This window comes from Bos javanicus, chromosome 28, assembly GCF_032452875.1.
Source record: "Bos javanicus breed banteng chromosome 28, ARS-OSU_banteng_1.0, whole genome shotgun sequence".
NCBI classification, from domain to species: domain Eukaryota; kingdom Metazoa; phylum Chordata; class Mammalia; order Artiodactyla; family Bovidae; genus Bos; species Bos javanicus.
The window spans coordinates 26,363,896-26,388,846 of NC_083895.1; the positions used below are offsets into that span (position 1 = coordinate 26,363,896).

The following is a 24,951-nucleotide window of genomic DNA, read 5'->3' on the forward strand; positions in this document are numbered from 1 at the left end:
AATCATTTATTTTAAACAAGAACTGATGTGCCCAGTATTTGGCTATCAAGAAAGTCAAACAAACTTCAGAAAAAGACTAATTTTAGGCATTCTATAATTGTAGATATTATGGGTTCCATGGCAAGTTTTCTGTGTTCTCTCTCTACCTGAGTTAAGTTCAATGCAGAAGTTATTCATTGAGTCAGAGATTCCACAGGTGTTAAGCAGTGCCTCTAATATAGTTGGTGTTCTCTGTTCTATTTCTGGAATGAACAAAGGAAGGACTTCCCTTTCTCCAACCAACCCAGATGAAAGACTGACATTTTTAGGCAGACAAATCTTTCTTCTCCAAATATTGTGTGGGACTCTAGTCAATTAGCTAAAAAACTAAAGACATTAACCCTTCTGGAGTAACTGGCCTCATCTCAACAAAAACCTACATACACTGATTTTCAAAATATTGCTTTTCTTTGATTAGGAGACTTAGTTATATGTGGGAATTTTAAACAGGTAAAATACAAGGGTTTCAGATCTGGGATAAACCAGTCATTTCTCCTTGTGCATGCTCACTCAACTGTGTCCACCTCTTTGTAATGCCTTGAACTGTAGCCCATCAGGGTCCTCTGTCCACAGAATTTTCCAGGCAAATACGGGAGTGGGCTGTTGTTTCCTCCTCCAGGGATCTTCCCCACCTAGGGCTTTGAACCCATGTCTCCTGAATTGACAGGGGTATTCTTTATCACTGAGCCACCTGGGGAGCCCTTAGTTCTCTTGAAAAGGTAGCTGACATTTGTGATGAACAACTTAACAGGAGTATCATTGTTAGGTTTTGAAGAGACCAATAATGGAAAGTTGAAGGTTGAAATAGAAACATTTGAAACCTGAATGGTATAGAATTAAAGGTTGATTACATCTCTTCATATGCATGCTTAATGACCAGCCAAAGATGAAGAAGCTCTAGACAGTCAGCAAAATCAAGACTAGGGGGCTCAGACCAGAAACTCCTTACTGCAAAATTTAGACTTAATTGAAGAACATAGGGAAAACCACTAGGCCATTCAGATATGACCTAAATCAAATCCCTTATGATTATACAGTAGAAGTGACAGATAGATTCAAGGGATTTAGATCTGATAAACAGAGTGCCTAAAGAACTGTGGACGGAGGTTCGTAACATTGTACAGGAGACTTGGACACGATCGAGTGACTGAACAATAACAACAATGCCCAAGTAGTAGTGCATCCATTTACATACATTTCTCCCCATAGTGTGACTGTCAATAGCCACAGTGCTCCCAGTGTCCTTGAACATGTTGCTACCTTCATCTGGGGCACACACCTTTCTTCTCTCCTGTGTTTAACCAACTTCTTACCTATCCTTTGGTCTGAGTGGAAATAAATGTCACTTCCTCTAGGGAGACTTCTCTAGTCTTATATAGCTTTCTGGGCTCATCTCCATTCTATACTACTTTATAACTATCTATTTATGTGTCTTCTGAGATGGTACATTCTGAGGGACTGGAGGGCAAGCCCAGAACATGTGTACATATTGAGAGTGCCCAACAGTTGTTTATAAAACAACACTATTCTTTTAAGGATTTTTGGTTATTAAATTGGGGGATTTCATTGTAAAAATATGAATTAACAAATGAGGTTGATTTTCCTAAAGTTAGGAGACACCTAGGTCTGACTTTTTAAAAAACAAGTTGTATGTGCGTAAATGCTTTGAGCTTCTCAGTGAAACAAAATGTTTTCAAGATTTTGCTGTTAGATCAAAAACTGAGGATACAAGGTTCTCTAGAGTCAACTTTCAGCTTTCTTGCATGATGTAGAGAAGGAGCCCAAAGGTACAGAACTTCCTTTAAAAACAAAGAAACAAAGAAAGATTTCCAGAGTGTTGAGTTTAGTTCAGGGCAGCTTCCCTGTTCTGTTAATTAAACTCTGGGACATTGAAACACAGGCTAGGAGGGAAGAGTGGATGGAAAGCATTACTCTATTCGTATACCGCCTAGTCTACAGATACACTGCATAAAAGCAAATAAATAAGTAATATTAATTATAAAATATAGGACAGACTAGCAATAATAAGAAGGAAACTTCATCTTATCATTCACAAAGGGGGACATTTTTTTTCTAAATCACAGCATCCTTTGTGACTTGATTTTGACAAAAAAAGCACATAGATGATGTTATTGGATTTCTCTGTTCAAATTATGGATCTAGACTGTAATAGAGGGAGTATGATTGTCAGTTTTAAGTTAGCATGAAGAACCGTTGAGAAGAAATTGGGGAGAGGTGATATTTCAGCCCCATTTAGTCTTGGGCATTATGGTTCACCTCATTGTCAACTGCCCTTGCTTGGCAACTGCAGATCACTTTTTGTTCACTTGTTCCTTAGTTCTAGCTATTGAAGAGCAGTTATTTTTACCAGCACTAAGCAGGACTGCTAGAGAGAATGCAGTTGGGTACTAGGGAGACCTGGCCCCTTAGAGAAGAAAAGGGCTACTGTAGATAAGCCTCAGAGAAGGAACTGGGGGAGGAAAGCACAGGGAAAGACTGTGCCTATAATCCAGGAAGACCTCCAGTGTTAGCAGTTCAGGTTCTTGTTTCGCACATGAAATAAAATCAAACTGATTTTAAGATCTCCATTAGAATTGTTAAAGTATGAGCTGCTCTTTTTTTATTCTTGTTGATTGAAAATCTACAAAAGATGGTACTTGGAATATCTTACCAAGGTTTCAGTGCAAAAGCCATGAGTCTCCCAACAGTATGTAAGAAAAGAAATATAAAATGATTTCATGGGAGATGAGACAATAGCTTATATTAGAAGGATTTTGTGCTGCAGAGGTGTCAATATTGGGGCATAGTGAATAACTCTTGAGATTAATTTAGAAGACTCCTCCTAGTCAATATTTGTATATCTAGTTTCTTGTGGGTGCAGAATTGCTTATGTTTAGAAATAGAAGTAGGATTTTGAAATTATTCATAGATTTACCTCTGAGGGCAAAAAATACATTTTTAAAAAGTACACCTGATGTAATGTTAATTTAAAATACTAGTTAAAATTTTTTTAAATTATTTATTTGTTTGGCTGCGCTGGGTCTTCATTGCTGTGTGGGCTTTTTTCTACTTGCGTGCACAGGCTTCCATTGAAGTGGCTGCTCCTGTTGTGGAGCAGGAACTTTGGGGCACAGGGGCTTCAGTACTTACAGCTCCCAGGCTCTGGAACACAAGGTCAGTAGCTGTGGCACATGGGCTTAGTTGCTCCATGGCATGTGGGATCCTGCCAGACTAGGGATTAAACCCATGTCTCCTGCATTGGCAGGAGGATTCTTTACCACTGAGCCCACCAGGGAAGCCCCTAAAATACTAACCTTCTTGAGCTGCTGTTCTAGGCTAGAAATGATGCATGTGAGTGTTCTTTTTTTTTTTTTTAAATATAATTGACTTAAAAAAATCATTTATTTACAGTATTAGTTTCAGGTGTACAACATAATGATTCAATATTCTTATACTGAAGGGTATGGTTTCGAAGACAGTTCCTTTAAGGTTATTTTTTTAGATATTTATAAATGTCTATTGTTGAGTACTGAAAATGAGAAGTTATAGAGAGAGCTGTGTAAGATGGTTAGATTCAGGCTCAAGTTCTAACTGGCTATGTAACCTGAATTAAGTAATTTCACTTCTCTGGGTCTCACCTTTTAGATTTATCTATGACCTAAATTTTCTCCGATTTTGTTTATTTATTTATTTGGCTGTGTTGAGTCTTAGTTGCTGTACGTGTGGTCTTTCTTCATTGACGCGTATGTGGCCTCTTTAGTGGTGGTGCGCAGGCTTAGTTCCCCCCTGGCATGTGGGAACCTGTGTCCCCTGCATTGCAAGGCAGATTCTTAACCACTGGACCACCATGAAAGTCCCTGATACTCTTTTTTAATCTCTGTAATCATGTGATTTTGGGGAGGTGGGGGAGAGGGGTTTAAATATTTATTATTTGGCTGCTCCGGGTCTTAGTTGCAGGGTACAGGATCTAGTTCCCAGACCAGAGATTGAATCCAGGCACCCGGCATTGAGAGCACAGAGTTTTATCCACTGGACTACAAGGGAAGTTCCAATTATGTGATTTTTTAAGAGTAAAGAGATAGAAGTATTTTGTAACATTTGAAAGAACCTAGTACACGTGAGTTAATTACAAAATTAAATATCAACTCATGCAATGAGTTCCTTGTGATTAGGGTTAGGTTGGAATAAACAAATAGACTTAAGTAACAAAAATCAGTTCTGAATAAGTAGGACTACAACATCATGTTTCTTAGTTTCTGAATTTATCATTCAATAAGATCTAGTTGTATGCATTTTGCTCTGAATAATAAGAGAGTGGAAATGGCTCTCTTGACCTCCACTTTCTCTGCAAGTAATTTCTGATTATTTTCTCCATCAAAGCTCACTATCACCTAAGACTTGAGCTGAGATGGATAAATCGCTAAGTGTAGGATTTAGAACAGATGGTCACAACCAGTAGAGGCTACCAATGTATTCTGTATTCAAACAAGTACAGATTTTCATGGTGTAGTATCGGTTGGATATTTGGAGTTAATGTTAGCTATGATCACTTCCATTAACTCTAATTAGCTGGGATGAACTTTGGCTTTATTTATTAATTCATTTTACAGAACACTGCACACAGACCTTCGATGTTTGTTTTGCTTAGGTTATCAAGTGGAGTATTATGCAGTTTCATGAGTATCCCATGCAGTGAAAATGCCTGCCCATGGGGCTTTAAAAAAAAATGAACTTCTCACCAGTGTGGATATTTAGTAGACCTAACACCCTGATCCTGAATTTATTTTTGCAGACATTATGGGTCACACAGGTAATGAAATTATTTAAAATATATAATTATGGGAATTCTCTGGTAATACAGTGGATAGGACTGTGTTTTCACTGCCCAGGTTCAATCCCTGGTCAGGGAACTAAGATCCCATAAGCCATATGATGAGGGGAAAAAAATATATATATATCTTAATATATCATGACCACTTTACTAAACAATGAGCAATCAACCTGAGAAAATGTTCACGCTTTAAAAAATTTTTATTCAGGTATTCAAGGGGAGAGACATAATCTTTAATTGAAATGGAAAACACTTTAAGAAATAAATGTAGGATTATCCTTGCATGTCTTGTTGATGGGAATGCTGCTGCTGCTGCTGCTAAGTCACTTCAGTCATGTCCGACTCTGTGCAATCCCATAGACAGCAACCCACCAGGCTCCCCCGTCCCTGGGATTCTCCAGGCAAGACTACTGGAGTGGGTTGCCATTTCCTTCTCCAATGCATGAAAGTGAAAAGTGAAAGTGAAGTCACTCAGTCGTGTCCAACTCTTAGTGACCCCATGGACTGCAGCCTACCAGGCTCCTCCGTCCGCCAGGCAAGAGTACTGGAGTGGGGTGTCATTGCCTTCTCTGTGATGGGAATGTAACATGGCAGAAAAAGAAAAAAGTGGCTTGGCTGCAGAAAATAGTTTGGTGTTTCCTCACCCAAAAATTAATCAAAATTTTCATAAGATCCATTATTTCTACTCCTAGGTATAAATTGAGAGCAGGGACTCAAACAGATACTTGCATACCCAGTGTTATTCACAACAGAACAAATATTGCTTGATACTACTTATATGAGGTACCTAGAGCAGGCAAATGTATAGAGACAAAGTAGAACAGAAAGTTAACAGAAGGTAGGGAGTAGGGAGTAACTTCGTGTATACACTTTGTGCTTGGGATGATGAAAAAGTTCTAGAAATGCAAAGTGGTGATACTTGCATAATATTATGAATATACTTAATGCTACTAAATTATACACTTTAAAATGGTAAAAATGTAACATTTTTTGTTTTCTATAATTTACCACACACACACAAGCCTCCAAAGAGAAAGAAACATAGGGCTAAAAGGTTTTGCACCCATTTTCAAATCCTGTTATATTTGGTCCTGTTTTTGACCCATTTCATGTTTGCTTCATTCCCCACAGAGAGCTTTTTAGTGTGGGCTCAGTGTGCTTGAAGTTGCCGTGGTGAACGTGGTTAGGTTACAATCCACTGGTTTTGCTTGCTTCTTACATTTGTTAAAATTTTTGAGGGTGGATGGGTGGGGGTGAGGTAGTTTAAAGCGGGAAAACAATGCATGTTGGATTTCCCATTCCAACTAGAAAAGCGTGCTTTTGTGGCAAACCGAAAGGCTAGGAATCAAGGGTGATGAAATACAGGCTTTCCGGCCCTCACTCTGTTCCTGATTTCTGGTTGTGGGAATCTGTTCTGAATCCAGCTGCAAGTGGAAAACCCGTCTTTGGCAGAGCAGCCAGAGAGGCCCTCCTGCCAATCCCCCAAATGTGCTGCTGAGACTTTGGCCCTGTGAGGATGGAGCTGAAGCTGTCTTCCCGAGATCTGTGCAGCTGTCAAGGTGGCTGTGATGGCACTGTGACTGGCCTCTGCACCGAATTTTGGCAGTGACCTTGAGACCTGCCAGCTCAAACAGCTGTCCTGGTTCTTTGTCTATTGCCATTATTACTTGTCCAAGGGGCTGAAGGGAGGGGCTAGACTCCTCTGGCTCTGTCCTTCCCAGAGTCTGGCAAGTTCCAACTGTGGTGCCTTGCTCTCCCAGTGCCTGCCACCCACTCGGCATGGGGGCGGGGGCGGGGGGTAGTCCAGGTGTGCTGAGTGTGGGTGGCTGCTAGTTCTACCTCTGGCTCAGCTCCCAGTCCCTGAGAACCAAGTGGCCGTGTCTGATCATCAGCCCGTGCACAGACAGGCTCCACGTGGGGACCTGCTTGGCAGCTTTGCGGAGAGATGCTCGGTGACAGTTGAAGATCTTGGAAGGTAGAGGAGCCAAAGGGGCTTCTTATGTCCCAGAAGTATGAGTCCACTTTCTGGAAGCGACAGATTTCTTGGGGGAAATGAAGGTCATCAGAAACATCCAGAGCAAGAAAGAGAAAGCTTTTTGAAATCGCCAGCCACTCAGAGTGGCAAGTGTATTCTGAAAACTCCTCCCCTTTCCCTTGTCCTCATCCTGTCCTTTCCTTTTAAGCGGCTTTATTATTATTTTTTAATCTGCCTTTGTCATTGGACATTTATTGACAGAAATCAAATTGCTGTGTTTCTGGGCAAAGCGCCGGCTGCAGAGAGGTGTGGTTCCCGAGGAATGAGACACGCAGCCCAACAGCTGAGCCTACAGTGTCCTCACATAACCTCCCTGCCTTAAATATCGCCAATATTTAGCCTTGCCTTATAAAGTAAAAATGCACAATACCTTCCAGAGTTTCAGCAAGCCCAAATGCCCCCCTCAGCTCAGTTATATCTCCTGTATGTTGGAGGCAGGGCCATGCACCCCCACCACCCCAACCCCCCCGCGCAGACCTGCCCTCGGAGCCGCCAAGAGGTTACTAATCAGGGAGACTCCGCCATCGATCCGATGGTGGAGACCTGGGGATTTGTGTGCATTGTTTTTGCTGAAGCCTCCTGTGATTTCGGCGGGACCAGATCCTCTGCAGCGAACTCCATGTCGCAGCTTGTGGCTGCCTGTGTCCTGTGGTGAGAGCGGAGCCGCACAGGAGATCCTTTGTCTAGGAAGGCTAGGCAGAGAAGATCACTTTGGAGTTGCTAAGCTCTGCATTGCCATTGGCTGCACTCTTTGTGGGGCTGTTTTTGCAAAAGGCATGCCCAGCACGTCTACAGTGCTGGCAGGCCAGGGCTGCCTTTAAACACCATGATAATAATACCAAAAAGCAGTTTGCAGAACTGTTCCACTGTAGAGGCTTCCTCTGCAGAAGCAAGCAAGATGGCTACCTCGTGGGCTTCGCTGTGAAGAATGCAGAGGCTAATTAAGACAGACTTTAAGGGGAAAAAAGGGTATTTCCCTACTTCATCTTTATGCAAGGCTTTTTTTTCAGTGACTTTTAAAGTATACATTTTACATAAGCTCTTTAGGTTCTGCCTAGCAAACATGTTGATGATTTTAGATGGGATAAGTAGTTTTATAGAGAAATAGCCAAAAAAAATTTGGGGGGGTGTGGGAGCTAATTTTTTTTTTCTCTTAAACGGAGGCTCATTTTGCAATTTGATTTTTTTTAGGTTGTAAAGGAAAACAAGAGGCCCCAGAGGGAAAAGAAGCCCAAAGTTTTAAAGGTAATCAGCTATTGATTAAATCATATTTAATTTTTTTCCATTTCATATAGTATTTTTCTGTCACTGAGGGGTAAATTTGGAGTACAGTGGATATGAGTTCTCCCAGATTTTCAGTAGATATATGAATTTTCACTCAACTAAAGTGTTTTATCTCTTTCTCTTTCTTTCTCTCTTTTTATATGCTACATAATGTGCATATTAGCATCCTTTATTTTCAACTCCACACAAGTCTGCAGAAGGAAAACTTTATATGCAAAGTGTTGTGAATAAAATTTGTGGCTTTTTTTGTAGCTCTCTTTGTAGCATCTGCATTTGTGGTGTTGCACCAGTGTGTAAACTTAAGCTCTTAAGGAGAAAGACACTATTTAAAGTTGACAGCTATGATCCATTGTAGTTTTAATAGTCCTTCCATTAGACACTATTTTAAAATGTGTGATTTTTCTAAAGGAAAAGATGCTTAGAGGTTTTATTTCAATTTAAAATGTGTAAGCCATTGAGATTTTACAGCCAAATTACAATTGCTTAATCCCAAATTCTCATTATATCATCTTTAATTTTGGCATTCATGAAGCTGTAGGAATGAGTATGTTTCCTTTATTTTCTGTAATTTGCCTAATGAGTATTTAGTAGTTACCTAATTCAGTTATAAGCTAGCAGTCTGTGTTATGAGCTTTGTCTGGTATTTAGCAGGGTTAATTTAAAATCATATACACTACTAAAAGTTCAAGGCTAGCTTTAGTCTAGTAAATAGGTGCTTATGTGTTAAAGGTTTCAGGTAGTATGTTGTTATTCTGAATGTAAGTATCTTGAGCAGGCAACCTTTTTAATTCAAAAAGACATATTAAGCAATAAAATGACTGGTCTTTAAAAGTATATTGTGTATATATAATTAAAAATATATTATCCTAATCTTAGTTTTTCTTTTGCAAATAAAGTGTTGGCACTCAAAGAGGAAGAACATGTTTGAACTATGGATGGGACACATTTTTTTTTCTCATCTGTTTCCTCAGTTGTATACCTTGAAAATGCTATTGACATGCAGAACCAGACCTTACATTGCTTTCTAATTTGTCTGACCACTTCAAGTTTCTGCTTCCTGTGTGTACACAGCATTGCCATGTACATTTTTCATCAACCAACAAGTATTTATTTAATATTTACCGCACAGTCAGTTGTGTGCTAGGCACTGTGAAATGAATGAAATTGCTTGGCACAAATTCTCACTGGGCTTAGACAAATAGAATACTGGTTATTTTCAAGGTAAATTAAACCCTTCTCTGTTTTTCTTCTGCATATTGATCCACCTGCCTCCTTTTAATTTTTTCTCCTCCCCAAATTATAGAAGAATATCATTACAATCCCTAAATGTATATCTTATTCTCTTTTCACGCTCGCTGTATTGGGTATATCCATCTCAGGTATTTTGTCTTAAAATCTTCAAGGGAGAAGTAGTTTGAGTCTTGCTGTTATAAACGGCTCTCAGATTTGTGTGTGTGTGGGTGGGTGGGGGTGAGGTGGGGAGGCAGGTGGGGGGGCAGGTTGAGGGTGGGTGGGAAGGGGGCATAGAAGAAAGGAAGGAAACCACATGGACAAACTAATATGGTCTAACCCTGGTAGCTAAGTCATTACCTCCCTTTGCTATGAGGTAGAATTGGGCCTTGGGAATACTCTTGAATTCTGTTTATTTGGTTAGTCTGTGGGTGTCCTGTTACCTGAAATAAATTCCAGAAGTAAATATACTGTGTATTGCTTTTTTGAATCGTGGCAATGAACTCTGACTTTTAAAAAGAAATAAGTGCCTGTGTGTGGCTGATATTCATGTGCCACAACAAGCAGAACCAAATTGTTGCTCACTTCCTCTGTAGTTATCAGTTGTTGTACAAGAGTAAGGAAATGCTCTAAAAAAAAATTAATGATTTTCTGATGTTGACATTTTAAAATGTTTTCTTTAATTTTCTGTTGGGCATACCTTTTTGTTCTTCTCCAAAGAAAGCTTTGTTTCTCTGCACCACAGAAGAAATGCTAAGATACTTTCAGATTTCAGCTTGATATGTGTAAAATACAGTTGAGCAAGTGTAGAATTTTTTTTTTTTTGTAATGGCAAGTTATTTAATGTCAGTAAGTGTGCCTCACCCTCCCATTCCTGTTTTGATTCGATAGCCTCTCCAAAGTGGACGTATCAGAGAAAACATGGGCACTTTTCCCCAGCAGAGTTCGAAAGCTGTTAAGGCCCTGGTCCGCTGGACTCAGAAATGATTGCAGGTGCAGTCTTTCCACAGCAGGCCTTGGGCTTCTCTGCTCAAGGGAAAAAGCCTGCCCGTTCTACAGGGTTCCCGAGGTCTTCCGTTCTTCTGCAGCCTGGCGCTGGGAGCTGTGCCGCTAGAAACAGTGGTAGGCTCGGACACTGCAGAAGTAGCCCCCGTACACACTGAGGAGATTCATGGAGGTGAAGAAGGTCTTGCAGCCCATGTCAGGTAGTTGCTTGGCAGTTGGCATGTTGTTCCCTGGATGCTGCCGCTCCCTCCTGTCCAACTGAGGCCTCCAGCCTGCCTTGATCTCTTAGCACAGCTGGAAGCAGCACCTGGACTGGACCAGTTCAAGCATAGATATAACCCTAAAGGAGATGTTAAGAAAACTAAATCTGCATTTCGGGAGGGAGGCTGGAGAAAAAGGAAAACTTTCCATTTAGGATTTTATGGGTGAGGACTTAACATTACAGTCAGCTGCTACTCAGGGATCAGTGATGGGACTCTTCAGGTTACAGTTTTGCTTTTGGCCTTATGCCTGAGTGCTGCTCTTCTTCCTTGGACTCTGGCCTCTGAAGTCTTCAAATCTCTTCAGTCCTTGCTCTTGGTCAGGGTAGTTGCTACCTATAAGTATCCTGACTGATTTTCATCTTCATAATCTATTAGGAAGTAGTTGGATAAATGAACAGAGAAGGCAATGGCACCCCACTCCAGTACTCTTGCCTGGAAAATCCCATGGATGGAGGAGGCTGCAGTCCATGAGGTCGCTGAGAGTTGGACACGACTGAGTGACTTCACTTTCACTTTTCACTTTCATGCATTGGAGAAGGAAATGGCAACCCACTCCAGTATTCTTGCCTGGAGAATCCCAGGGACGGCGGAGCCTGTTGGGCTGCCATCTGTGGGGTCGCACAGAGTCGGACATGACTGAAGTGACTTAGCAGCAGCAGTAGCAGGATAAATGAAGAGTCTGACTAAGGAAACTGGGAAGCTTGTCTCATCCTACTGTGAACCTACTAACTAAATCCTGAATCCAGTTATGGGTTAAAATTGCCTGTTGAGTCTCACACCTCTCATCTTTAAACAATCTATTTGAATTGGTAATCTGTATTCATGCTGTTATAATTCAATATTTAGAATTATAAATTGTGATCTCACATTCCTGACTAAAGAGAGCATTTTCCTCTAGCTGAAAGCACAGTTTCTTTTCAAAGTACTCTCATGGCCAGAATGGGTATCAAATGACTGGGGGATGAGGTTGGGGTGCTCAGCACAAACTCATTCCCTACTGGTATTAGAGGGCCACGTTTCTGCCTTAACTCACTGGAGTTATTTTTATAGATGATAGCTTATTAGCTGTGCTTTAATTGTTCGCTTGATTCTTGAGAAAGGTAAGCGCATGAGATGATTCCAGGCCGTGTTTCATGAATGTGTACTTATGAGAGGCATGGTTTGGAACTTTTCTTGGCAGAAACCTGTATGTAAATAACCATTGCTTTATGTTTTGAGGTAGAAGGATATATACCCTTAGAAAAAGTCAATTCAAGGCAACAGCACTTTGGTTAGGTTGTCAGTCATTGTGTCTGGAGAAAATCAGATTGCACAATTAGTTGGAAATATTGGGGAGAATTTAAGAAAGGGATTTTTTTAAAAAAAGGGTGAGGGCAGGATTCGGAAAAATCTAGGGATGACAAAGCATCCTAGGGCTGAGGACAGCAGACATACTGCCCCTCCTAGGCCTGAAGGGATGGCACCCCACTCAGGTACTTTTGCCTAGAAAATCCCATGGACGGAGGAGCCCGGTAGGCTGCAGTCCATGGGGTCGCTAAGAGTCGGACACGACTGAGTGACTTCACTTTCACTTTTCACTTTCGTGCTTTGGAGAAGGAAATGGCAACCCACTCCAGTGTTCTTGCCTGGAGAATCCCAGGGACGGGGAGCCTGATGGGCTGCCGTCTATGGGGTCGCACAGAGTCGGACACGACTAAAGTGACGCAGCAGCAGGCCTGAAGGGATAAGGGCTTGGGAGCAGAAAGTCAGGTAGAATAGCTGTTGCTAAATAGAACAGGACTGTTCTATTGAGTGGCCTATGGTAATGGGATCTTTCTTCAGCAAGAAAGTCATGGGGAGGTGGGTATGGAAATAAATACTCTGCCCTCCAGTTTTTTGCTGCTTTCATTGGTTTATCCCAACCAGAACCCAAAAAGAGCAAGAAAGCCTACTAATGAGATATATCTTGGTCAGCATCCTGTGTCTTATAAGAGGATGTAGAAGATGGAGTGGGGACCTGAAAGGACAAATAAAATATATTCAGCATCACTAAATGACCACAGGGACAGTATGGTAGGGTCAAAACAGAACCATGATTATGTAAGAAAGTAACACTGACAGGGTTGGGTAAAGTTTATATAAGAACTCTATACTATTTTTGCAACTTATCTGAAAACCTAAAATCATGTCAGCATGAAAAGTGTGGGTATCCCTGAGAGTGAACTGCATTTATTCATTCTGTAATTTCTTGACTGGTAAGAAACATTTTCTAGCTATTTGGTTATAAAATATCATCACAGTATTATATTTTGAACAAATACAAAGAAATATCAGGGGACATTAAACCAGGAAATTGTCTACAAATGATTTAGAAAAGAAAAAAAAGAAAAGAAAACCAAGTGATCTTCCTGCTAGCTTCTGTGCTGGCAGCCCTGCTCTTCACTGCTTCCTTCCTTCCTTGATGATGCTGATAAAAAATAGTGGTTGAGGGGGCAGGGAGGTATGGAATGAGGGGAAATAAGACACGTCTCACTAAGAGAAGGACAAGATAATGGCATGTAGCTATACTGATTAGTCTTTTTGAAACATCTTTTAAAAGGAGAATCAAATCATAAATGAATCACCTTTCATATGTGATCTTGATTTACATGACAGTGATATTCAAAATATTTAGTACCATCATTGCCTGGCACACAGTTAATGCTCAATGAGTCTTCTTTCTTGAAAAACAGTATTATTAACATTCAGTCGATACTTTTTTAGCCCATACTAAATGCTGGGCTACAATGGTGTATAAGTCCAAAGTGATCCCTGCCCTCAAAGAGATTGAGGGCAAAAAAAAAAAAAAAAAATTAATAAATTACAAATTGTGGTATATACTTTGAGGGAAAAAAACAAACCAAAAAATTTTCCAAGATAGAGCAAAACACCCCCTAGGGAAATTCACTTGGTACCTTTGAAAACTATTTCCTTCATTTGTAAATTGTTACATATACTAGTGAGGGTTCAAAAGTACCAAATTAGATACAATTGAGTTACCTTGTTTATCTTAAAAACTCATTAAGTTACTAGAAATGAAAGATAACAAGGTTACTAAAGCTTTGTCTCTGCACACTTATCTACAACTTTGTTTCAGTTGGTTAAATCATTGGTAAAGTGATTTAAGTCTAGTTATAAAGTAACTTTATATGACTTATAGCAGCAACACGCTGCAAATTTTAGTGACATCCTATAGTGATCTTGATGGTTATTGGGGGCATAGGGAGGCATAGTGATAGTTTCTTTGTGTTTCGTTTTTGTTTTAAAAATTTTGGCCACACCACATGGCATGTGAAATCTTAGTTCTCTGACCAGGGAACTGAACCTTTACCCTGTGCAGCTGAAGCTCAGAATTCTAACTACTAGACCCCTGGGAAGTCCTATGACTTACATAGTCCCAGGCAAGGAATCCCAGACATCTGAATATAACAGACCATCAGGAGGGAAAAATTCAGAGTGAGTGGTAAGAGTATCCGCAAAGGGATACCAGCTTAAAAAAAAAAACAACAAAAGAAAACCCCACAAACATACAATTTGGAAGAAGATAATCTTAGCATATAAGGTGATCATATAAAACTTAAGAATGTAGCTTTATGATTCAATAACACATGGTCCTTATTTTCCTCCTTATGTCATGTGCTGGCAAAAACTATCAAAGATGTGTGCTCATTCATCAATGTTTATTCACACGCTCAAAGGCACACATGGGGCTTCTGGTTTGCATATCCAGAAATTGTAACATAACATTTTGCCCAGGGATGATGAGACTGATTTCAGGGCTGAGTTCTCACTAAGCCAACTCACACACAGTCAAGTCATTCATTTATCACTGGAACACGAACATTTCCAGTGATTCAAGACTCATGTCCATTTTGTAATTTCTAGGAATGATCCCAAACAGAATGAGAGTGAATAGAAGCCAAGTAGGGTAAATAGGCTTGAAGAAAATTTCATTCAGGCTACAAAAAAAGTCTGTTGAATTCTTCTGAGCTCAGAAAAGAACATATGCTTTGTGTCTTGAATCCTTATGCTCATCTGATAATGTGTTTGTGTTTTGATAGTGCTAGATTCGTACTGTTTTCAGATGTCTGCCTTCTTTACTGTATAGCTCTCCATGTATTGGCTAAAATATCATCTCAACAGATAGGGAAAAAGAGCCAAGATAGGAACTGTTAGTTAAATTTTTGTTAAAACCTTACTAGTGTCTGAAATCATCTTCAAGTTGTAGTTAATTTGATAATGGAATGCCTTTCAGTATTCAAAGTGTGTCATAAAAATACGTTTTTAAAGATGTGATGGCAAGATTTGCCCACTGTAGTTGGCTTATTCCAGAGAAAGAAGATTATAGTGTCATTCTTTAACCTGTTCTTGTGCTTCATAGTTTTAAATACTAACTTTTATTCCTTTTTGAACTAAAAACAGGACTTTCTGCACTTGAAAAAATTTAAGAGATGGTACAGTTTTATTATGTCTATAATTTAGTGATATATGAATTTGATTAAAGCATAGGTTCTTTTCATGGTTTTAGAGAACCAGATGTTAAATAATAAACTTAGTTTAGGAAGTTAGTTATGTTTAAATAACAAAATTATTTATTTTAAACATTATATTGTGTGTTGTTTAATTTTAAATTTAGTACACAAAAATACACATAGGATCATAAGATAGTTATACACATAAGCAAATTATTTAATGCATGTTACATTGCTTAGGATAGCTGGACACATAGAAATTTCTCAATCAGTGGTATTATTATTAAATCTAAAAATATAATTTATCCTACTAAAAATACTAAGTGAGCCTTTAGGAAAATGTGTATTTTTTTTTTTTACCAATGTATTCACTTTCTTTATATCCCCCAAAGCCTTTCCTTTCTTTTTAAAAATGTCATTTCTGCTTTTTGTAAATGAGAAGTATCAGAAAGAAGACTTTAAACCTTGAAAATATTAAATTTCTCTTTCCCCCTTTTTTTATATGTATATATTTTATAGAATCAATAATTCTATAATAAAGACTAGAATATCATCTGTATGAAATATAATCTCACAGTTGATAATTAGTTTCTATTATAGAATTCAGCTACACAATGGAGATAAACATAGAGAATAGACTTATAGACACGGTGTGGTGGGGAGGAGAAGGTGGGATGTATGGAGAGAGTGACATGGAAACATACATTATCATATGTAATATAGCCAATGGGAATTTGCCCTATGATTCAGGGACAGTTCTGTAACAACTTAGAGGGGTGGGATGGGGAGGGAGGTGGTGGGAGGCTCAAAAGGGAGGGCACATACATATACTTATGACTGATTTATGTTGATGTTTGGCAGAAGCCACCACAATACTGTAAAGCAATTATCCATCAATTAAAAATTAACAGATTAAAAAAGCCTCAGCTGCAAAGAAAAATGTGGACTAGGATGAGCACTTGAAACAGGATATAAGTTATAGTGTTGTTTGCAAGTTATGTGCCTTAAGCATGATTTCTTCTAGATAAGAATCACATGAGAACATTCTCACTCAATTGTCACAAAGTTTAAATATCTTAAATATCTGAATATATTTTTTTCTTGGAAAAATATTTTTATTCATACTTATCATCTTGTGTATTCATTCTACTTTAGAAAGGGGGAAAATCTAATAACTGTTTAGTCCATTTCTTGAAATAAGTTTAACTAATGTTATTTTAGATGTAACTTCTCTGATAACGGAAAACACAAATCTGAAATTTTCTTGAGTGTTTATTTTTTGACTTTTTGCCACTTGGCTTCTGGGATCTTAGTTCCACTACTAAGATGCAGTTGTTCCACTATAGTACTCCACTACTAAGGGTGGAACCTGTGCTCCCTGCACTGGAAGCATGGAGACACAACCACTGGACTTCCAGGGAAGTCCCTGAGTATTTAAATTTTGATATGGTAAGATATTTAGTGCTTTTGATTACTTTTCATTAAAAAAAAAATTTTTTTTTTTAATTTTAAAATTTAAACTGTGTGTTTTTTTGTGGTATCAACAGTACCCAAAGGCAGGTGCTTGACTGAGAGAAAGTTAATTGAACTCTCTGAGAACTGTTTTCATTATCTTTAAAGGGGGAGCAATAACTAATCCACAGGGTTGTTTAGCAGATTACCTAATTTTAATTTTTACTAAATTTATCCCACACAGAGTGGATGTTCATTAAATGATAGCTGTCAACATCATGACTGTTTTTGTTATGACTGTTAATATCAAATAAAATCCTTTATAGAATATTGATGTGTTTAGATTTTTAGTTGCTTTTATTATTCTTTAAGCTAGATTGTCAACCTCTTAAGTTTAGAGCAGCATTTAACTCTATGTTCTGCGGTCTTAGTGTAATACCTTCTACCTACAACTCAATACTTGTTGGTTTAATGAATGATTGAATTAATGCATTTTATGGCCTAACTTTAGTCAGTTAGGTCTGAACTGCTGAAATTATTATAGTGACATCTAGGTATGTAAGGAAAACCACTTTCTGAAATCATCAAGCCAGTCTTGGGTAGTATTGATAATGAATTGCTATGGAAATCAGGATATATATATATTTATTTTTTTTAATTTGATTAATTCTTCAAATTTTATTTGAAAAAATCAAACCTACAAAAAAGATGAAAGAATAACACATTGTGCATCAGTACTCTTTCTTTTTTTGCTGAGCCATGTGACAGTTTACCTATAAATACTGCAGCATGCCTCTCCTTAACTACAATACAATGATCATACTGCAGACCTTTAATGATTCAGAGGATACTGTCCCTTTAAAAATCTTCTCAATTGTTCTTCCCCTCCCCACAAATCCTTTTTAGGTGTTTCCTCCTGATCCAGCCTGTAATCTTAGATCATGTCTTGGATTTGGTTGTCTTGCCTCTTTGCACTCCTTTATCTCCTCTTCCCACCATTGTGTGTGTAAGTGTTTTTTCATTGGTGATTTTGAACACTACTTCTCTTTCTTCACATTTTTGTAAAATGTTTTGATTTGAGGATCAAGTCATCTGGGTAAATTACAATAAATTTCAGGTTTCAGATAGGTTATCCAATCTACATTAACTATTGGGGCCTTTGTTGGAGATTGTCCAATGCTTCCTGGATTGGATCCTAAATTCTTAATTAGAAGAGATTAGCAGATTGGAAAACTAAATGTGGTTGGCTAAACTCAGAGATTAAATTGACCTGCCACATCTATACCAAGTGGTAGCAGGGAGTGGAAGAGAAAGGGATGCCTTAATTATTGGCTAACTGAAATAAAGAAATGAAAAATAAAAAAAGAAGCAGAGGTATTTATAGAGCCATGGAGAAGCACTTGTAAAGCTACTATTATTGGCTTGAAGTCAGGTTATTGATGAAACTTACAAAATTCTGAATGTTATTTGCAGATTAAAACAAAAGGAAGCTATTTCAAAACAATGATTTTTGTCACTCAGCACACTTGAAATCTCGTTTATGTCTCACTTAACAGACAGTATAAAATAGCTGCACTGCAGGTTAGAACATTTCATCAGAAATTTAATCCAGCTATCCAGGGTTTATTTAAAGCCTCTGATATTTGATCACTTCATTAAAACAAGTTGGAACCATCCGAAAGCTGAGTTACCTGGGCCATGTTTTCTAAGATACTGTGCATCATGACATGCCATAGTTATATAAGGGACAGTCTAACTTCTCAGTATAATTTCTAGTGAAAAAGTGTCTGTCAAGACTAACTTATGTGCTGCCCATGGCCAGAATTTTCTATTTTGATTTTCAACTAAGAAAATTCAGTAGTATTTGTTGGTCAAACCATGTAATATGCTCAACTCCAAAATGAGGAAGCATCTCATCTTCCTACTTCATTCTTGTTAGCTTCATTAAAATTAAAAAAATACCTTGACATAATTTCAAACAACAGAAAAGCTGTAAGAATACTACAAAGTATTCTCATATACCATTCACCTAGGTTACTCATGTTAACATTTTATCTTATTTGTTTTATGTCTTCTCATGTAGATTTTCCCCCTTAAATTATTTGAGAGTAATTTCAGATGTGAAATTGAGGTTGTAAAGATGAGGTTTCTTTACCCCTAAATACTAAAGTTTGTATTTCCTATAAACAAAGACCTCATCTTGCATAGCTATAATACAATAATCAAAATTGGGAGTTAACATTGATACAATACTATTACCATCTACTGATCAAAATTCACCATCTGTCCTTAATGCAGTGCATATCAAAAATAATTTTCAGATTATAAATTGCATTCAGTTGTTCTATCTCATTAGTCTTGTCAGCCTGACATTTTCAAAGAGTATACCTCAGTTAGAATGTCTCTTATATGGGTTTATTTGATACCAAGGGAACATTGCATGCAAAGATGGGCACAATAAAGGAGAGAAATGTTGTGGACCTAACAGAAGCAGAAGATATTAAGAAGAGGTGGCAAGAATATACAGAAGAACTATCCAAAAAAGACCTTCATGACCCAGATAATCACAATGGTGTGATCACTGACCTAGAGCCAGACATCCTGGAATGAGAAGTCAAATGGGCCTTAGGAGGCATCACTACGAACAAAGCTAGTGGAGGTGATGGAATTCCAGTTGAGCTATTTCAAATCCTAAAAGATGATGCTGTGAATGTGCTTTGAATGTGTTTCAGTCAATATGTCAGCAAATTTGGAAAACTCAGCAGTGGCCACAGGACTGGAAAAGGTCAGTTTTCATTCCAATCCCAAAGAAAGGCAATGCCAAAGAATGCTCAAACTACCGCACAATTGCATTCATCTCACACGCTAGCAAAGTAATGCTCAAAATTCTCCAAGCCAGGCTTCAACAGTAAGTGAACCATGAACTTCCAGAAGTTCAATCTGGATTTAGAAAGGCAGAGGAACCAGAGATCAAATTGCCAACATCTGCTGGATCATCAAAAAAGCAAGAGAGTTCCAGAAAAACTTCTGCTTTATTGACTATGCCAAAGGCCTTGACTGTGTGGATCACAGCAAACTGTGGAAAATTCTTAATGACATGGGCATACCAGACCATCTGACCTGTCTCCTGAGAAATCTGTATGCAGGTCAAGAAGCAACAGTGGAACAACAGACTGGTTCCAAATTGGGAAAGGAGTATGTCATGGCTGTTTATTGTCACCCTGCTTATTTAACTTATATGCACAGTATATCATGTAAAATGCCGGGCTGAATGAAGCACAAGCTGGAATCAAGATTGCTATGAGAAATATCAATAATCTCAGATTTTTGGATGACACCACACTTAGGGTAGAAAGCAAAGATGAACTAAAGAGCCTTTGATGAAAGTGAAAGAGGAGAGTGAAAAAGTTGGCTTAAAGCTCAACATTCAGAGAACTAAGATCATGGCATCTGGTCCCATCACTTCATGGCAAATAGATGGGGAAACAGTGGAAACAGTGAGAGACTATATTTTGGGGGGCTCCAAAATCATTGCAGATGGTGACTGTAGCCATGAGATTAAAAGACGCTTACTTCTTGGAAGAAAAGCTATGACAAAGCTAGACAGTATATCACAAAGCAGAGACATTACTTTCCCAACAAAAGTCCATCTAGTTAAAGTTTCAATTTTTTCCAGTAGTCATGAATGGATGTGAGAGTTGGACTATAAAGAAAGCTGAGCACCAAAGAATTGGTGCCTTTGAACTGTGGTATTGGAGAAGACTCTTGAGAGTCCCTTGGACTGCAAGGAGATCCAACCAGTCCATTCTAAAGGAAATCAGTCCTGAATATTCATTGGAAGGACTGATGCTGAAGCTGAAACTCCATTACTTTGGCCACCTGATGCGATAAACTAACTCATTGGAAAAGATCCTGAAGCTGGGAAAGAGTGAAGGCGGGAGGAGAAGCGGACAACAGAGGATGAGATGGCTTGATGCCATCACTGACTCAATGGACATGAGTTTGACCAAGCTCCAGGAGTTGGTGATGGATAGGGAAGGCTGGCGTGCTACAGTCCATGGGGTCGCAAAGAGTCAGACACGACTGAGCGACTGAACTGAACTGATGTTTGCTCATGATTAGATTCAGATTGTGCATTTTTAACAAGAATGCCACAGAAGTGAGTTAGCAGTGCTTTGGTTTTTATTGTTGTTGTTGGTTGTTTTGTTTTTGGTTTTGCCTGTGCTAGGTCTTCATTCTAGTACACATACGGGCTCAGGCTCAAAGCTGCGTTCCCTGCATTGGAAGGCAGATTCTTTTTTTAATAATTTATTTATTTTTAATTAGAGGATAATTGCTTTACAGTGTTGTGTTGATTTTTGCCATACATCAACATGGAAGGCAGATTCTTAACCAGTGAAACACCAGCGAAGTTCTTTGTTTTTTTGTTTTTTTTCAGTGAATTTATATCTGAAAGCACATGATGTCAGTTTGTTCCATAACTATGTTCTTAACATTGATCTCTTGGTTAAGGTGGCATCTGCCAAGTTTCTCCTAAATTACCCTTATTCCTTCTGTAATAAATTTCTCCTGTAGAGATGCTTTAAGTCTGTGTAAGCATTCTGTTACTTCTTAGTTTTTAGTATCCATTCAAATTTCTTGACTGATATAATTATGATGGACTTCATTTTAAGCTGAACATTTTATTTGGTTATCTTTAAGTCATCTTAACTTTCCTTTGGACATAATAATGGCACATATTTTAAGTTTTGGAGGTTAAATGAAGGAAGCTTTTCAATAATAATGAAAAATGCCTCTGACTATTTAACGTCCTATTGCACAGTGTGACCAAATGGTTCATTTTGGTTGAGAAAGTTGGATTCTGGTCACTATATGATCAAATATGGGCATAGTAAGTATCTGGGATGTTGAAAAATGGAAGTGAGAAGATGATGAGGCTAAGTAGGTTTAGGATTGGAAGAGAATGTGACTCAGACTTCATTCCTTCTTTATCTTGCCCTTTCCACTCTTATCTTCCACACAACCCTATCTTACAAAAAACTCAATGCAAAGAGAGAAGTCTGACTCAGAGGAACTCAGTGGAGACAAAGTAAAATAGAAGATAACCAGTCAATCAGTAACAGCTTATTCCCTCAATCTAGGACAAAGTAGCATTAAAATTTTTTTTGTTATTGATTGTGAGCTAGATAGGAAATAAATTACATTAATCATCTTTCAGGGTGTGTATAAATTATAAAACTTTAAGTCCAGGTGATATTTATAGATTATCAGAATAGCAGGAAAAGTATACTAGCACCCAAGGTACAATTAATGATCTGAAACAAATATTAAAGTGTAGTCAAAATTTTGTTGAGCAAGAAAATACAAACATCAGTATGATTTAAAATGAAATCCAATGAACTCATTTAAACTAATTTTAAATTACAAAAAAAGAATAATCTTGAAGGAAATATATGAAGAAGCAGAGGACAGTCCCCCCTCAATTTGCGGGGGATGTGAGCAGGACAGCACACTTCAATCTGTGGGGAACTCAAGCAGAGGACAGGACCCCCTCAGTCTACAGGGGACTCTATCAGAGGTCAGGGCCCCCTCAATCTGCAGGGGACCCAAGCAGAGCACAGGCCTCTGGGTCCTGGGGCTGCATGTGAGGCCTGGTGCTCCATTCCACCCCTCCTGCTCAGCTACTGCCCCTATAGCTGAGTGACCACACCTTGCTTATGACATGGTTGTGGGCATACAAGGTCTGTCACATGCTTTTCAACTATCTACCTGGCTTCGGGACTCTGAGATACTAGAGAAGTCCAGCCACACTACAGCTGTCATCTCTGCATCCAGCTGACCCCACTTGGAGGAGGTCTCTTGGCCCCTGGCCACCCCCTGGGACTTATAGCCTGCCAGCAACCCCCAGCCTCTGCAGGTTCAAAGCCTTAGCCCTCTGGGTCCCTAGGCCCAGCATGGTCCATACTCACCTCCCATGCCAGAAGTGGCTGGGACCCCGCAAAACATCCTGCCAATTATGAGTCAGGTGACTGGGAGAGAAAGGCTGCAGCCACTAGAGGGGTGACCTGGGGAAGAGAACATACAACATAAGCTCTTAAGAAAAAAAGCCCCAGCATGTCTTTGCACAAGAATAAATTTGGAGGAACAGAGAAAAAAAAAAGAAGAAATATATGAAGAAAATGAAAAATGTTCTTTATATTCATTGTCCCTCCCTTCTTTAATCCTCCTTACTCTCACATCTGAAGGGTAGGTCCTCTTAGTAGTTTTGTGGGCATTAAATAACAGCCTTATTTATTTGGCTGTGCCAGGTCTTAGTTGCAGCATGTAGACTCTTTAGTTGTGGCATGTGGGATCTAGTTCCCTAACCAGGGATCGAACCCAGGCCTCCTGCACTGGGATCATGAAGTCTTAATCACTGGACCACCAGCTTCCCTGGTGGCTCAGATGGTAGAGAATCTGCCTGCAATTCAGGAGACCCAAGTTTGATACCTCGTGCTTTGGGAAGATCCCCTGAGGAAGGGAATGGCGACCCACTTCAGTATTCTTCCCTGGAGAATTCCATGGATTGAGAAGCCTGGCAGGCTACAATCCATGGGATTGCATGAGTGAGGGAATAAAACTTTGACTCTCACTGGGAAAGTCCCTAGCCTTATTTTTGAAATGTATTTTATATACAGTGAAATACCCAGGTCTTAAAAATATTACTTAACCAGTTTTGATGAATGCACAGTAAGACATCCATCTTTTCTGTCATCCTAGCACCTCTTCCTGGAGAAGGCAATGGCACCCCACTCCAGTACTTTTGCCTGGAAAATCCCATGGACGGAGGAGCCCGGTAGGCTGCAGTCCATGGGGTTGCTAGAGTCGGACACAACTGAGCGACTTCACTTTCACTTTTCACTTTCATGCATTAGAGAAGGAAATGGCAACCCACTCCAGTATTCTTGCCTGGAGAATCCCAGGGATGGGGGAGCCTGGTAGGCTGCCGTCTATGGGGTTGCACAGAGTCGGACATGACTGAAGTGACTTAGCAGCAGCAGCAGCAGCACCTCTTCCTAGTTAATCTGCTCCCCCTCCAAGCAACTACTGGGTTTATTTCTATAACCGTAGGTTGATTTTGCCTTTTCTATAATTTTTTCACATATTGAATTTTATAGAATATATTTTTCTGGGAGTATTTAGTGTACTCACAGTTGTGCATGGATCACCACAATCAATTTTAGAACCTTTTCCTTATCCCCCCAAATAATGTATTTCACAGAAAAAGGATCATACTTTATAAGTGGTTTCTTTCATTTAACATAATGCTTTCAGGATTCATCCATGTTGTAGCACGTACCTTCCTCTCTTCCTGCATAATATTCCATTGTATGCATGCAGCGTATTTTACTTACTCAGTCACCAGCTGAGGTCCATTTGAGTTATTTCCACTTTTTGGCTCTTCTGAACAATGCCGATATGTGGATTCACTACAAGTTTTTGTGTAGACATGTTTTCATTTCTCATGGGTACATACCTAGGAATGGAATTGCTCAGTCATGTTAATTCTATGTTTAACTCTTAGAGGAACTGCCAGTGTATGAAAGATCCAATTTCTTTACATTCAGGCCAATGCATTCTTATGCAAGGGCTTTTTCTGGGTGTGAACATATATTTTCATTTGTCTTGCATAAGTAGAATTTGAATTGCTTGTAGGGTAGATGTATGTTTAATATTTTAAGACTCTTCCACTGAAATTATGAGACTATTAATTGCTCTGCATCTTCTCCAACATTTGGCTTGTCAGTTGTTTTATTTAGTCATTCTAGTTATAGCTGTGTTCTTGTCAATTGTTACCCATTAAATGGCTCTATAATAGCTGCTTTAATTATAACAATGTATTCATTTTAAACATTTTATTATTTATTTATTTTTGGTGCACTGGGTCTTTGTTGCTGCATTTGGGCTAGTTTCTAGTCGTGGTTCAAGGGCTTCTCCTTTGGTGTCTTCTTTTGCTGGGGAGAATGGGCTCTAGGTGCAGGAATTCAGTAGTTGCAGCGAGCAGGCTTAGTTGTCCCCCCAGGCATGTGGAATCTTCCTGGATCAGGGATTGATCCTGTGTCCTCTGCACTGGCAGGCAGATTCCTAGCCTCTGGACCACCAGGAAAGTCTTACTGTAATTTATTTTTGAATAATAGTCTATATATTACCTAAAATAGTAGCATTATCAAATTACAATAGCATTGTCAGGAAAATATTATTGTTCAGGAGAAATAATTGGCTTCTGCTTTTTCATCATTATAATTATTGCTAAAGTAAACATATTTGATTGAACACAGATTT

The 24,951-nt window shown here is 39.0% G+C and overlaps 1 protein-coding gene, 1 non-coding gene and 1 pseudogene across 5 annotated transcripts in view; 2 read left to right on the forward strand and 1 right to left on the reverse strand.

The window, feature by feature from the left end:
• The window catches only part of TET1 (tet methylcytosine dioxygenase 1), a 133,646-nt gene that overhangs the window by 35,303 nt on the left and 73,392 nt on the right, over positions 1 to 24,951 (forward strand). For 2 of the 4 annotated variants that reach the window (XM_061405159.1, XM_061405160.1), the window contains exon 3: positions 8,097 to 8,150. In XM_061405159.1, the coding sequence (XP_061261143.1) occupies positions 8,097 to 8,150 (54 nt within the window). The other 2 variants (XM_061405163.1, XM_061405161.1) reach the window with 2 other exon arrangements.
• LOC133240814 (small nucleolar RNA SNORA36 family) lies at positions 1,867 to 2,000 on the forward strand. Its single transcript, XR_009734410.1, has one exon. It is a non-coding gene; the product is annotated as a small nucleolar RNA SNORA36 family (small nucleolar RNA).
• LOC133240684 (cytochrome c oxidase assembly protein COX14-like) lies at positions 10,072 to 10,694 on the reverse strand (annotated as a pseudogene).